The 13,959-nt window shown below is 43.7% G+C and overlaps 1 protein-coding gene across 1 annotated transcript in view; it reads left to right on the forward strand.

Annotated features, from left to right (window-relative positions):
* Positions 1-13,959, forward strand: part of CFAP58 (cilia and flagella associated protein 58) — a gene marked incomplete at both ends in the record, with an annotated part of 105,432 nt that overhangs the window by 56,875 nt on the left and 34,598 nt on the right. Inside the window, one exon of the mRNA XM_081268244.1 lies at positions 781-885. Within this exon, the coding sequence (XP_081124370.1) occupies positions 781-885 (105 nt within the window). The remainder of the gene's footprint in view (positions 1-780; positions 886-13,959) is intronic.

Here is a 13,959-nt window from a genome sequence, read left to right on the forward strand (position 1 = left end):
TCAATTTATAACCATAGGTCTTGTTCAAATTGTGCACAGATAACAATTGAAGAGACATCAGAGCCTTATAGGTTGATAACTCCATCCAGGAGTGAAATACCATGGCCGCATTCTGCAGCCAGTTATTAGCAGAGATTCCCACCCTGTAGCTATCCCCATGGGGAACTGTATTGAATCTTCTTGGTGACGGTGACTAAAGGGGAGTGGATCCTAAAACTGAGGGAACAAAGCTCATTCCTATGGAAACTGGAGCTGGGAGGGACAGCCTCTGACCTTGGGATTGAGCTACAGCAGCAGCATTTGGAGCCTGGTGTGTGTGGGCCTTGAATTCAGCTCTGGCCTTCACCAATATGGGCAAATGACCTAACTTCTCTGAGCCCCAGTTGTGTTATCTGTAAGAAAGGAAGACAAATACTGTCTTATATGGCTAAAATGAGTTGTAGGAAATGCAGCCCAGTGTACCGATGGTGACAGAGAGTCAGGTCTCATATACAGTCACTGTCATTATTCTCATTATTCCTATTGGTGGAGTCAACACACCCATTTCCCATATATTGGCGAACTAGATCCCTAGATAAGACATTGGAAAACCATGGTGGGGTGGTGGGCAGGTAATTATGACTATCCCACCTGTCATGCTTTGTTTTGTTTTAATTCTCTTTACATTGATGCTGTGGCTTTGCAGGAGATCTCGATAAAACAATAATTATTTTACGTAGGGACCTTGGTGTTTTGAAACTGATGACCTCTCAGCCGGTTTTTGCTCTTCCCCTTGGACAGGCCAGCGACCCCAGTACCTTTGAGATGATACAGAAAATTCACACCTTGCAGAAGCGCCTCATCAGCAAGACCGAAGAGGTGGTTGAGAAAGAGCTGCTCCTTCAGGTATCATTGCGTTTTCTGCATCCTGCAAACAAACCACTTCCCCAGAGCCTCCTTCTCCAGGGCTCTGTCCTGAGGATGAGCGGTTCCGCAGCGCTGCACGCCCCATGTTTACCTGTAGGTGGCAACAGCGACTCACACATAGGGAACAAACGCGGCCTGATTAATTGTTCTTTTCTGCTGTGATCACTGATATTTCAAGAATTCTGGAAAATTAAGTTCAAGGCTAGACTCACTGCAATCGGGTAATGTGAGCATTTCTTTTTCCTCGCTTCCCTACAGCTCTGTTTGACAGATCCTTTTAAATACTTTTCTTCCTATCTTCCTATAATATGAAATGCTGTGATTTTGATTTTGAAAACAAGCCTTCACGTGCCGCACCAATGAGCCGTCCTCGTGAAGGTCTGTGTTCAGGAAATGGAAAGCCGCCTTTGGAGATCCGATGCAGGAAGTTTTCCTGGAGCTGATTGGCCTGTGTCCTTGTAGAGACACCTGCTGTGACTTCTACCCCTCCTTACCCTCAGCCCCGCCCTCTTCATTCTTCTCCGGTCTTACCTTGTGCCAGAGGCTGTGCTGGGTGGGGGCTGGCCTGCCTGTCTCCTCTGCTCTTCCCAGTCCAGGGCTTGGGTACTGTGATCTCCAAGGGATGGACCGAGAAGTCAGGGCCCAGGAGGTTGACCTGGATAAGAATGACAGTGTCATTCAGATGGCCTGGGTGGGAATCCTGCCTCCCCCGATTTGTAGCTATTTGAATTTAACTTCTTTGCACTGGAGGTTCTGAATCTGTGTTATGGGACAATAGTAGAACCTTTGGAGAGGGATGTTGAAAGATTTTAGCATTCTCCATGGTGTCTAAGAAATATGAGAATTGTTCATATTATTTCTCATTCCCAAGCCTATAATCTACCTAGTAGGAGTAGGGACTTATAGACATTTTTAAGCAGCATCTGCCCCCTGCTATTTTACCTTTGATCTTAAAAGAGAGATTTTCCCCTAATATTGGGTATACGGTAAAGTTGGTTTTAATTTTAATTAATTAGTTAATTTTTTAGGGGGTACCAGGGATTGAACTCAGGGGCACTCGACCACTGAGCCACATCCCCAGCCCTATTTTGTATTTTATTTAGAGATAGGGTCTCACTGAGTTGCTTAGTGCCTCGCAGTTGCTAAGGCTGGCTTTGAACTCACGATCCTTTTGCCTCAGCCTCCCGAGCTGTTATAGTAAAGTTTTCCTGAGCATCATCACCCTGAGTGGCCACCAGGGATTTTTGTCTTCTCTCACAGAATGGCTGAGATTGCAGACTTTTAAATTGGGGGGAATCTGGCTTTGAATCAGTCCCAATACTTGATGGTTCCATGATTTGGGGGGAATTGCATATATTATCCAAACCTCAGTTCTCCCTTCTGCAAGGTGGAGATAGTAATACCCATTTTCATCAGGAAAAGACGATCCTTGGGTCAGAGTCCACAACTTGGGAAGTCTTGCCGTAGGGGAAAGCAATGGGTGTGTGGGCACAGGGCATTGGCTGTCCAGAGTCTGAGCGGTGGCTCCTCAGATGCCAGCCACCGGGCACTGCCCTGAGGCCATGCAATGGTAAGGGGCAGGGCTGGGATTCAGCCCAGGCCTGTGGCTCTAGAGCCAGCACTTCCTGCCACTTCACTACCCTGCCTCTTCTGTTATCACCATTTAGAAATGTTAAAAAGAATCACATTTCGAGTTTGGTCAAAACTCTATTGTAAGTGTGTTTTATATCTCACTGGGGCTATAGCTTTATTATTTCGTTCCTTCTACATACTTTGGATTTACTCTGTCCTTCTATCTTCTTAAGATTGACAACCAGATCATTAACATTCAGTCTCCCCTCCCCTGCTTTCTCCCCTCCTCCCTCCCCTGACCTCCCCTTCTCCCTCCCCTTCCTCTCCCCTTCTCCCTCCCCTCCTCCCTCCCCTCCTATCCTCCCCACTTTCTTTCTTAGAAGGGAACCCAAACCCTTGCACATGCTAGATAAGCACTCTACCACTAAGCTACATCCCCATCCCCAGTCTTTTCTTTTTAAAAAATATAAGCATTTGAAGCTATAAAATATCCTTTAAGTAATTTCTTTAGTTCCTTCCCACAGGTTTTGATAAATGGTGTTTTCATTGAGTTCTAAACATTTCCTATTTTCAGAATTATTTCTCCTCTGAGAGTAAGTCTTAAAAACTATCTGCAGTTTCTTTTACGATAATTAAAAATACATTTAAGAGTCTCTGAATATGTTTGTGTTTAAGTTATCTTCTACGTGTTCTCACTTTTTTTCATTGTGGTCTGTATTAGGTGGATTCTTTGAAAAGAAACTTTTTTGGGCGGGTACCAGGGATTGAACTCAGGAGTACTTGACCACTGAGCCACATCCCCAGCCCTATTTTGTATTTTATTTAGAGATAGGGTCTCACTGAGTTGCTTAGTACCTCACTTTTCTTAGTCTGGCTTTGAATTCAAGATTTTCCTGCCTCAGCCTCTGCTAGGATTACAGACGTGTGCCACTTCCTGGCTCTTTGAAATTTTTGAGACTTGCGTTGTGTGAGCTAAGTGGTTGGTTTTTATAACTGTTCCTTGAGTTTGAAAAAGTTCCTAAATATTCAGGGGTCAGGATTCTATATTTGTTTATTAGAACAACCTTGTTAATTGTATTGTCCAAATCCATACTTTTCCCAATTTTTGGTCTGCCGAATGACTGAAAAAAAGTTTGAGGATTTGTCTACTTCTCTTTGAACTTCTGTCATTTTTAAACTTCAAGTACACTTTATATTAGGATCATAATAGTGAGTAAAGGTTTACAGATTTTATTTCTTTCTGGAATTGTGCCTTTAGTATTTTACAAGACCAGTGGGCCCCCCCCCCCCACTGCCCCACCCTTTGGATGGAATTTGAGAGCCTTATGTTAAGTGAAATAAGCCAAACTCAGAAAGTCAATGGTCATATATTTTTTTTCAAATTTGGAGCTTGAGAGAGAAAGAGAGAGAGAGAGAGAAAGAAAAAAAGATGCAGAGGTGGGGGTGGGGTGGGAGGAGGTGGAATCTCATGAAAAGAGAAAGGAGATCAGTAGAGAAGAGGAAGGGGATCAGGGAGAGGGACAGGGGAGGTACTGGGGACTCAAACTGACTAAATTATATTGTTATGTTGTTGCACGTACAAACATGTAACAACAAATCCTACTACTACATATAATTATAATGCACCAGCATTATAAAAAACTAAAAAAGAGTGCTCCCAATAGAAATTAACTTAAAAATGAATCTGGTGTTTGTATAGCTCCACCAGTTGGATTTAAAAAATGTTTTTTTCCTATACTTTTACAATGTTAGTGTCCTTATATTTTAGGTAAATCTCTTGTAAATAAAAAGAAATCCAGCTAGGCTATTTTTATCTTTTTATTGGTGTGTTTAATTCACTGATGTTTATTGAGAATCTTAGATGTTTTTCTATCTTCTTATTTTATATTATTTAGCCTGACTTTTTTGTTTGTTTGTTTTTTAGTGCTCAAAAAGATCCTCTAATCCTGCTTTTCATTAGATTGAGTTCTCCTTATTCCCTCTTCCCCTCTCCTCTGGTCTCCTTTTCCTCCGTGTTTCTGCCTATGCCTTCGTCCTATTTGTTTCTTTTTCCAAAGAGTCACCATCACTCCATGCAATTTTCTTTTTCTTGGATTCCATTAAATATGCTCTCCTAATTTCATCTCTGTCTCTCTCTTGGATTCCCTTAAAAATTTGACACGTGCTGTTGACATCAAACTTTAACACATCTAAAATTGATCAGCATCTTTACTCTTCTTACAAGTAGCACATGCAGTGCTTTAATGCCAGTCACCCCAGTGTTCCCAACATTGATCATTGTCATTATTATTTTATGGAATTGGTGTATTCAGATTTACCAAGTTGTACCCTGATTCTTTGGTCTTCTCCTTCTCTACATCTCCAGTTTTCCTCTCTTTGCTTTTTGAAGTACATCTTTTCATCCTTCTTTCAGTGATCTGTTCTGCAGTGGTTGCCACTCTCCTTAGCTTCTCTGAAAAAAAAAAATTTTGGCCTATTTGTAAAAAGATTACTTGGGGATTCTATTTTCTATTTGCACTTTGAAGATATTGGTCCTTCGTGTCCTAGTTTCTAGTGATCTATTGAGAAGTTGGCTGTACATCTAATTATTATGTAAGGGACCGGCGAAACGTCAGAGGAAGAGACCACAAGAGACCAGCTTCATGCAATAAGCATAAGGGGATTTTTATTGAGGATCCTGATTCAGCGCGCTGAGGCTCCAGGCTCACTCAGGAAGAGAGAGCAGCCCAGAGCCCTGGGCAAGGGTTGAGCACTTAAGTACACTTTTTGGGGAGGGCAGGGACTTTATACACATCATAGTCTCCTTTAACAAATCACCATACACGGCGGGAATTTCAAACAATAATTCTTAGACTTGATTAGTACATTTATTGGTGGGAACAGGCTGGGCGGGGGGTGATTGGTCACTCCTAAGCGGGGTACACATTCAAACTGATTGGTTTGGGCCTTGAATGCCTACGTGCCGGGCTACAAGGGTCCTAAGTTATTAAACAACCAAATAGCCAGTAGGGCATTGTCTTAACTGCCTCAGGAATTTAACCCAGGCTTTGCAGTTTAGAAGCAGGTTTACAATGCCTGGTCCTTTACATTTTAACTCAGGCTTTGCAGCTTAGAAACTTTACCCTTTCAATTATTGCTGCTTTTGAGGAAACCTGCCTTTTCTTTGGTTTGATTGTTCGATCTTCTTTTTGCCTTCTGTGCTTTTGAGTTTCAGCACAGTGAATCTTGGTGTGAACTTAATGTTACTTACTAAGCTCAGAACTCACTTGATTTCCTGAGTCTGAGGTTTCCTCTGTCTTCTACAGTCTCTCCTTCATTCTCTTTATTTATTTATTCCTCTGGAGCCCTTTTTAGATATGTGTTGGGTTTTCTTATTTTTTTCCTTACCTCCAGACCTTGTTGATATTTTCCTCTCTCTCTCTCTCTTTTTTTTGCGTGTCACATTTTCTTAGCTTTTTCTTCTTGCTCATCAATTCCTTCTTAAAGTGTGCTTATCTGCTAATAGTCACTGAGGTTTTATTTCCAATAATTTTATTTTTATTTTCTAGGGATTCTTTTTCACATGTGTCTGATTTTTGTTGACACTATGTTGATCTTTCCTCATATTTTATTCCTTCCTTTATGTCTTCACTTAATTTAAAATACATTGTATATTCTTTATCTGAGTATTTTATTATTTGAAGTTCTTGAGATTTTTTTTCTGTTGTTAGTTGTGACTGCTGACTTCCTTCATGGTGGATTTTGTGTGTGTGTGTGTGTGTGTGTGAGAGAGAGAGAGAGAGAGAGAGAGAGAGAGAGAGAGCGCTTGATTGATTTTGGATTGTGAGCTCATTTTAAGAAAGCCTTTGTTGCTGGGCATGAACTGGGGAGGCTGAGGCAGGAGGATCATGAGTTCAAAGCCAGCTTCAGCAATTTAGCAAAACTCTTTTTCAATAAATAAATAAATAAATAAATAAATAAATAAAAGGGCTGGGGATGTGGGCCAGTGGTTAAGTGCCCCTGAGTTCAATCTCTGGTACCAATAAATAAATAAATAAATAAATAAATAAAAATCCTTTGTTTAGGAACTTGGGAAGGGTCCAGGATAAGAGCAGCTCCCTTACTTGTTTCTGCTAGGTACCCTAAGAGATATCATTTGCTTGGATTATTATTTTTTTTTTGTTAAATCTTTACCTTGGGGCTTCTTGGACCACTTGGTTAACTTGTGTTAGAACCCCAGCCTCTTCTGATGGGGACCATGGATTCAAATTGTCTGAGAATTAACTTTTTTTCCCACCCAGAGCAGAGGAGACTTAGGTGGGTTTCCCTGTGGTCCTCCTGTCCCTTCCGTTGTATTTTTCACTGAGGGCGTAGCTTCTTTATGTGAAGGAGTTTCAGTCCCAACTCTCTACACCAGCCCAGCACCTCAGCTTTTGTCCTCTTGTGGCCACTGAAAGCCAGGCCTTTTTTTACAGTGAGTCTGGTCCTTCAAGGGATGACCTCCATTTGTAGCTCTTCACTGCTTTAGGTCACCTTTTGATTTTGACGTTTGAGCAAACTACTTGTAAACTCTGCTCTGTGAGGAAAGGGATGGGTTGGTTTATTTAACATGGGAATTGCTGTAGGTTTTAGATTTCAGGTTATTTTGCCTGACATGTTGCCATCAACAGAAACCTCTTGTTCTAATCCCTAGTGTTCTCATATGCAAAATGGGGACAACAGTAGTACCTACTTGAAGAATTGAGCACATTGATGCATATGAAGTTCAGAAGAGTGTTATCATTGACATTACTATTATTATTATCAATAACATTATTATTTTTTTAATATTTATTTTTTTTTAGTTCTCGGCGGACACAACATCTTTGTTGGTATGTGGTGCTGAGGATCGAACCCGGGCCGCACGCATGCCAGGCGAGCGCGCTACCGCCTGAGCCACATCCCCAGCCCTCAATAACATTATTAATCACCAAGAATTTTTTCCAGGCCTCCAAAGTTTAGCATCCTGTCTCACTCCTCTTTGGTCAATTTGTCATTCAATCTGCTATCCCCCCCTTTTTTTTTCTGCGTGATTGGGCTGCTCTATGACTGCTGTGAGATTCCCCGTAGCTTGTGTTACCCCAAACAATACACCTTGCTATCTCAGCAAAGTCCCAGATGCTCCATGGGATTGGATGGTTTCTCAATTCCATGTGTTTTATTGAATTTTTAGAGAAGTCCTGGGCATTCATTCACAACAGGACAGTTTGTAATGATGAAAAATTTTGGTTGAATTCTTTTTGAGCATCAGAATAATTTTTAACTATTAAATTTTATAAAATAAAGTTAAATTTTAACTATTAAATCTGTGTTAAGGTGTGGAAGAGACCCCCATCATTTCCAAGCGGCAGATAAGATGGGAACCTATTTTCCCCATTAGTCTTTGAGCTCTTTGAACACTTCATAATTTGTTTCCAACTTCACTGCCAGATGCAGTATGAGGTATATAAAAATAAAGGACAAATAAAGGTGGATAGGCTTTTGGCCAGGACCACTTCTTCCTCTTGAGACTGTAGTGTAAATGCTTTGTTTCTTTTTTCTTTTTGGTACTGGGGATTGAACTCAGGGGCACTCGGTCACTGAGCCACATCCCTAGCTTTATTTTGAATTTTATTTAGAGACGGGGTTTCACTTGTGATCCTCCTGCCTCAGCCTCCCACGCTGCTGGGATTACAGGTGTGCCCCACTGTGTTTGGCAGAGGATTTGTAACTTAAGCAGCCCTTTCTTCCTAGGTTAGGTGTCCTGGTCCATGTTCCTATACCTTGGCTTCTCCTTTATGTCACACATGACATTTGCAATTTTTGAAATCATCATAATTGTGTGTTCAATGATCCTTTCCTTCTGGAACATAAGCTTTACAGAGGCAGGCCCTAGCACCTCACCTATTAATATTGTCCAGGAACTGATGACCTGTTGGAAGAACAGCAGTCCTTCAGCAAGTGATGTCTTAGACACATTTATGTTCTATCTTCAAACTGAGAGGCTAGGGAATTATTCCTCTTGTTGCCTTTGCATTTTTGTTATTAACTCTAACTTTGCAGGAGTCTGCAATTTACAGTGGGTTTATGGATCTATAAACTCAATGCAAACTGCAGTGTCTCTGTGTGCCGAGGCAGGCTGATTCATGTGCATGTGCTCAGTTCTCCCTTGCTCAGGGTTAACATGCAAATGGCTCTGGAGCCTCACTTCCTCATTTTGCAGTTCCAGAGGGAAAATGAAGACATCTGTATATTTTGCCAGAATTGGTATCTTCTTTTTCCCTCCAGGCCTCTCTTCCCTTCAAAGAAACAAGAGCAAACAAGGCATACTTGGGGTGCATCACCTGGTGGCCTCTCCTCTCTGGTATTGCTCCATGTATTCTACCTCTCTTCTAAACCCTTAAGGTTAAGTTTTTTTTTTTTTTTTTTTTTTTTTGGTGGTACTGGGGATGGAATCCAGGGATGCTCTACCACTGAGCTACATTCCCAGCCTTACTATTATGAGAGAGGCACTTACTAAGTTTCTGAGGCTGCCTTTGAACTGGTGATCTTCCTGCTTCAGCCTCCCAAGTCTCTGGGATTATAGGCGTGTGCCACCATGCCTGGCTTACTACTTCTTTTTTAAGCCTCTGCAGGATGAGGCAGGCTTGTGCCTTGAGTAACTGCTGTTCATTACCCAGGTATCATGACATCATCATCATCATCATCATCATCATCATCACCATCAACACGGCATTGGCAAGATAGCATGAGAATAGGAAGCTGTAACCTCCTGCTAGAAGCACTTAGAAACACAAGGAGCACCCAAAGCAGCTGGAACTTGTTTTTCCCAAGCACTTAAATACAGGGAAGCAACTCAAATACCCTCACCCTCAGAGCCAAGCAACAAATAAGAAAGAGCCAAATGAAACTTGCTTAGCCCAATCTGAAATGGCCACTCCTCAGGGCTTCAGGGTCAAAGGCAGGAGGGAGTATGAGGGGAACTTCAGCATGGGGGGCTTGGGTCCCATCTCTTAGGTCCAGCCGAAGGTGGACTTATGCTATCAAATCCCCCATTTTTCAAGAATAGCTGGAAATGTGGATTTTCACGTTCATATATTGAGTTTTACCTAGTGGCCACCTTAACAGCACGGAATGAGCTTTCCAGAAACAAGTCTGTCAAAGACCCCTGGCCCACAAGTGGGTACTTTGCTGTATCTAGCTTCAAGGCCTGGGGGGAAGGAGATGTAAAGAAAGAGCAGCCATGCAATCAGCTTTACTTGTTTCGATTTCTTTGATCTGGTTCTCTGTTGTGATTCTTCGATGGAAGTGCAGAGCCTGAGAATCAAAAGGGAAAGAGGAGATGGGAGGGAGGGAAAGGAGCAGGCCGCGGGCCGTGTGGCAGCATGGCAATCTGAGGTGAACGAGGTTGGGCTCAACAGTGGAGACAGGCAGGGCGGGTGGGCTCCACAAATATATGCCTTCTTAACGTGTCTTTCCCCTTGCTAATGACCCTTACCTTTATTTTATACACTTTTCTAAAACTGAAAAGCGTTTCCCTGAGTTGTCAGAAAGACCAAAGGTGGCCTCTTGCCTGTGATGCAGGCCACAGCAGAAGAACCCTGAATGTGCATCTGCTCAATAGTTATAGGGCGCCACCTGTGTGCCCAGCACCTAGGATCCCGGGGTGAATGAACCAGGCTTGGTTCTGGCCTTGAAGGATCACACAGTCTGTAACCACAGGGTAACAAGAATGGTGTTCCATACAGGACATCAGGGCACCCCGAATGAGGCTTTGCCCTGCATATGTGTATTAGTTTGGGTTCCCTCAAATCAGACACTGAAATGAGGTTTGGGGGTCCAGTCCTGTGGGAGGTGGTCCCTCCCAAGCTGAATCAAGGGAGCAGGAGAGCGTTTCTCCCTGGCCACCCACAGAAACTACTGCAGAATTGTGCTGTCAAGGAGAGGGAGGTCGGACATGTGCTCAATGGTTTCCCACTCCCCGTTGGTTGAGATGCCCGGTGTGGTATTGAGCTGCTTCTGAATGCAGATGGAAGGGCCTTTGCTTATCTCCACCCTCAAATCAGAGAAGCCCTGGCTTGAGGCAGAAAAGCTGACTCGGTGTACACTCGAGGTAGAAATTGCCAGAGCATTCTGGGTGTGCCCTCCAGGTGTGCCAGGCATCTCAGCTCAAATTATGAGTTTGGAGCTGCTAAGGGGGTGGGACTTGGGCCTCAGAAGTGTCTGCTAGTTGAGATCAGGCTTCAGGCAGGTCCCGAAGACCTCCAACCAGTGGACTCCCACACTTGCTTAGCTACTCACCTAAGTTATAAATTGCCTTGACTGTAAAAGCAGAGGCCATTTGCCCAGCCAGGTTCTCCCTGGGTCTTCTTCCACTCTCCCACCCTCACCGATGGCAGGTTCGGTTAATATCCAGTAACCAGATGACACGATCATACTTAAGTCTGTTTGAAAGGCAGCACCCCGATTTTGTTCTAATCACAGCCTTCCCTCACTGACTGCTCACTGAGTGCCAGACACTGCTTTCCCTCTGCCCAGACCTCAGGTGCTGCTGGTGAGCACACCGTGAACACCAGTGCACCAGGTCGGGGGGTGAAATGCCGGGCGGTTTACCTTAGAAAAGGAGACGAACATGACCTCCTAGCATGTTGGTGCTGGGTTATCTCACCCTGAGTGTTCATTATACAGATGAGAACACTGAGGACCCTCCCCTTCAGTGTACAAGTAGTGATGAAGGACTGCAGGGTATTACTTAGAGGGTTATGATGGCTAGGGACACGCTACTTGCAGTGAGCCAGGTGAGAACGCTACCTGGTGAAGTTCATCATGGCAGAACATCATGGCAGAAGGGTGTAGTGGATGAAAGCAGCTCAGGACATGGCATTCCAATTCTAGGAAATGGGCGTGGCTCTCAGATACATAAATCATGAACAGAACAGGAAATTGCTGCTTCTTTGCTGGCCTCTGGGTCCTGCTCTTTCAAGGTGAACTTTCTCTCTAACTTAATTTTATGATTGACTGGATAGAAGTCTGGTTTACTTAACTGTAAAATGGCTGGAATGATGGGAGGGTGGGAATGGATGGGCGCAAGTTTCATCAGCCATTCAAGGGGAAAGGACCTCACACAGCCTATTTTAAAATTATTCCCCAGTAAGGGTCTTCCTTTTTCTTGACCTCCTGATAATTCTGTGTTTATTATCTACCGTGTCTTAGACATCACTTTAAATGTTTTACATGTATTATTTCATTTAATGATCACAGAAACCCAAAAAGAGTCGTTATCATTTCCTGTTCCAGACGAGGAGACACAAGGCCCCGATAGGTTAAGACGTGGTTCTGGTAGAACATGGAGTCAAACTTTGGCACCAAAGGCTCTTCACCACCATAGCATGAGGTGTAAGAACTGAATTTGTTGGGGACTGAATTTGTTGTCTACAGACTGCCTTGGTCATTTATGGAGAAAATTCACATTTGTCACGGCATCTGGAGGCTTGCTATTGCAGGTGTGGCCCCAGGGCCAGCAGCACTGGCAACCCACAAGAGCTCTTTAGAAATGCAGACGCAGCCTGCCCCATGTCCGATGCACCAAATCTTTATCTTCACAAGACCCCCAGAGGTTGAGGATACTGGTTTGGTCCAAGAAGTGTGGTTGCCCTAGAAGTTGATCACCTCTTTCTCTGTGGGAGCCTCCAGTGTTCCAAAGCAGGAGCAGCAGAGTGAGCCCAGGTTCCTTCTCTGGAACCTGGAACTCATATCTCCTCCACTTCTCCTTTTGCATTGCAGTGACCAAAAAGTCCTGACAAGAACAACACAGAGGAAGCAAAGTTTATTTGGGCTCGCGTTTCAGAGGTTCATTCAGTGGTCACTTGACTGTAGCTCTAGGCCTAAAGTGAGGCAGAACGTCATGGCGGAAGGGTGTGGTGGAGGAAAGCAGCTCAGGACATGGCAACAATATAAATCCCAAAGGCACCCCCCCCCCCAGTGATCTGCCTCCTCTCACCACACCCTGCCTGCCTGCAGTTACTGCCCCGTTAATCCAGATCAGTGTGTTAACCTCTCATAGTCTTTAACCATTTTACTTCTGAGAATTCTTTCATTGTTTTACTCATGAACTTTTGGGGGACATCTTATAACTAAACACCATAACAGCATCCTTTGGTTCCTGTGAAGATCAAAGTGAAAACATTACACAAAGTGTTTAGTAGAATGCTTGAGAATTGGCCAGAGCTGAAAAAGAATATTGTTATTAGTAGTTACGAGCGTGAGGTCACACTCTGGCCCCCAGCTCTTGAACTCCAGAGACAGAGAACGTTAAGAGGAAAAGGACAAATGAGTGCATTTGGGGCTTGAGACATGTTTTAGGGCCAGGCAAACTCTTCAAGTCTACTAATGTTAGTGTGGGAAGTTTAGAATATTTCTTTAGAGAGAGAGGGACATAATCATCCTTGATCCTATTTGATGGCAGTCTGGATGGATTCGGCAGAAGCTGCAGCGAGTTTGAAGAGTGGAGGGAAATGGCAGGCACGGCTCATACTTAGTGAATGCTGAGGACATGTCTAGCTGCCCTGTGCTGACCATTTTGCTCCTATTGCACCTGCAGGAAACCCAGACGAGGCTGACTCTGCCGTTTCCATTTCACAGAGGAGGAATTGAACTTACCCTGTAAACTCTTAGAGGAGGAGGGGAAAAACTTGCCCAAGTTCATAGCTTAGAAGTACCAGAGCTGTGGTTATAAACCAGGGTGCAGGACACTGTGGCCCACCGAGGGCCGTATCTGGCCAACCCCTTGTTTTTATATGGCCTACATCAAGAACGGTGTTTATTCAGTTAAGTGGTTAGGGGAAAAAAACATCAAAAGGTAAATAATATATCATGGCATGTAAAAATACATGAAATTCAAAATGTAGCATCCATAAATCAAGTTTTATTGGCACACATCAGTCACATGTTGAATATGGCTACTTCCATGCTACCAAAGGCCAGTTGAGTGGTTGTGACAGAAAATGTTTGCCGACCCCTCTGACGGACCTTAGTCCTTGGAATCCTGAACAGAGCCCTAGCTGCCATTCTCTATCAATAGAGCCTTCAAATAGAGTCATTAAACAAATCATTTCCATGATTAGTTCCTCCCTAAAAAAATTCCAACGTAATTGTTCTGTTATTAAAAACCTGTTATTAAAAGATTCGGAAGGCAGAATCCTAATAGTGCGACGCCTTGGCTGGTGGTGTAGATTGCACTCAACCTGATGCCTGCCAACTCTCAGAGTGGTGTCTGGGTAACGGTCCTTCCCAAAGCTGAGCTGGAGTGGTTGGAGATGCTCCCTTACTAGAGAGATGAGAGGCGCTGAGAGGCACCTCGTAAGCAGAAACCACTGATCCGAAGCCTGCTCGTGGGTTTTTGTTCTGTTCTAGAGTCATGGGGGAGAAGAACGAGATGAGGGGGTAAGAGCTGCTGCCGTTCTAGCCTGGCTGTTCTAGTCAGAG

The sequence above is a fragment of the Spermophilus citellus genome (genome assembly GCF_964194105.1).
Source record: "Spermophilus citellus genome assembly, chromosome: 15".
Taxonomy (NCBI): domain Eukaryota; kingdom Metazoa; phylum Chordata; class Mammalia; order Rodentia; family Sciuridae; genus Spermophilus; species Spermophilus citellus.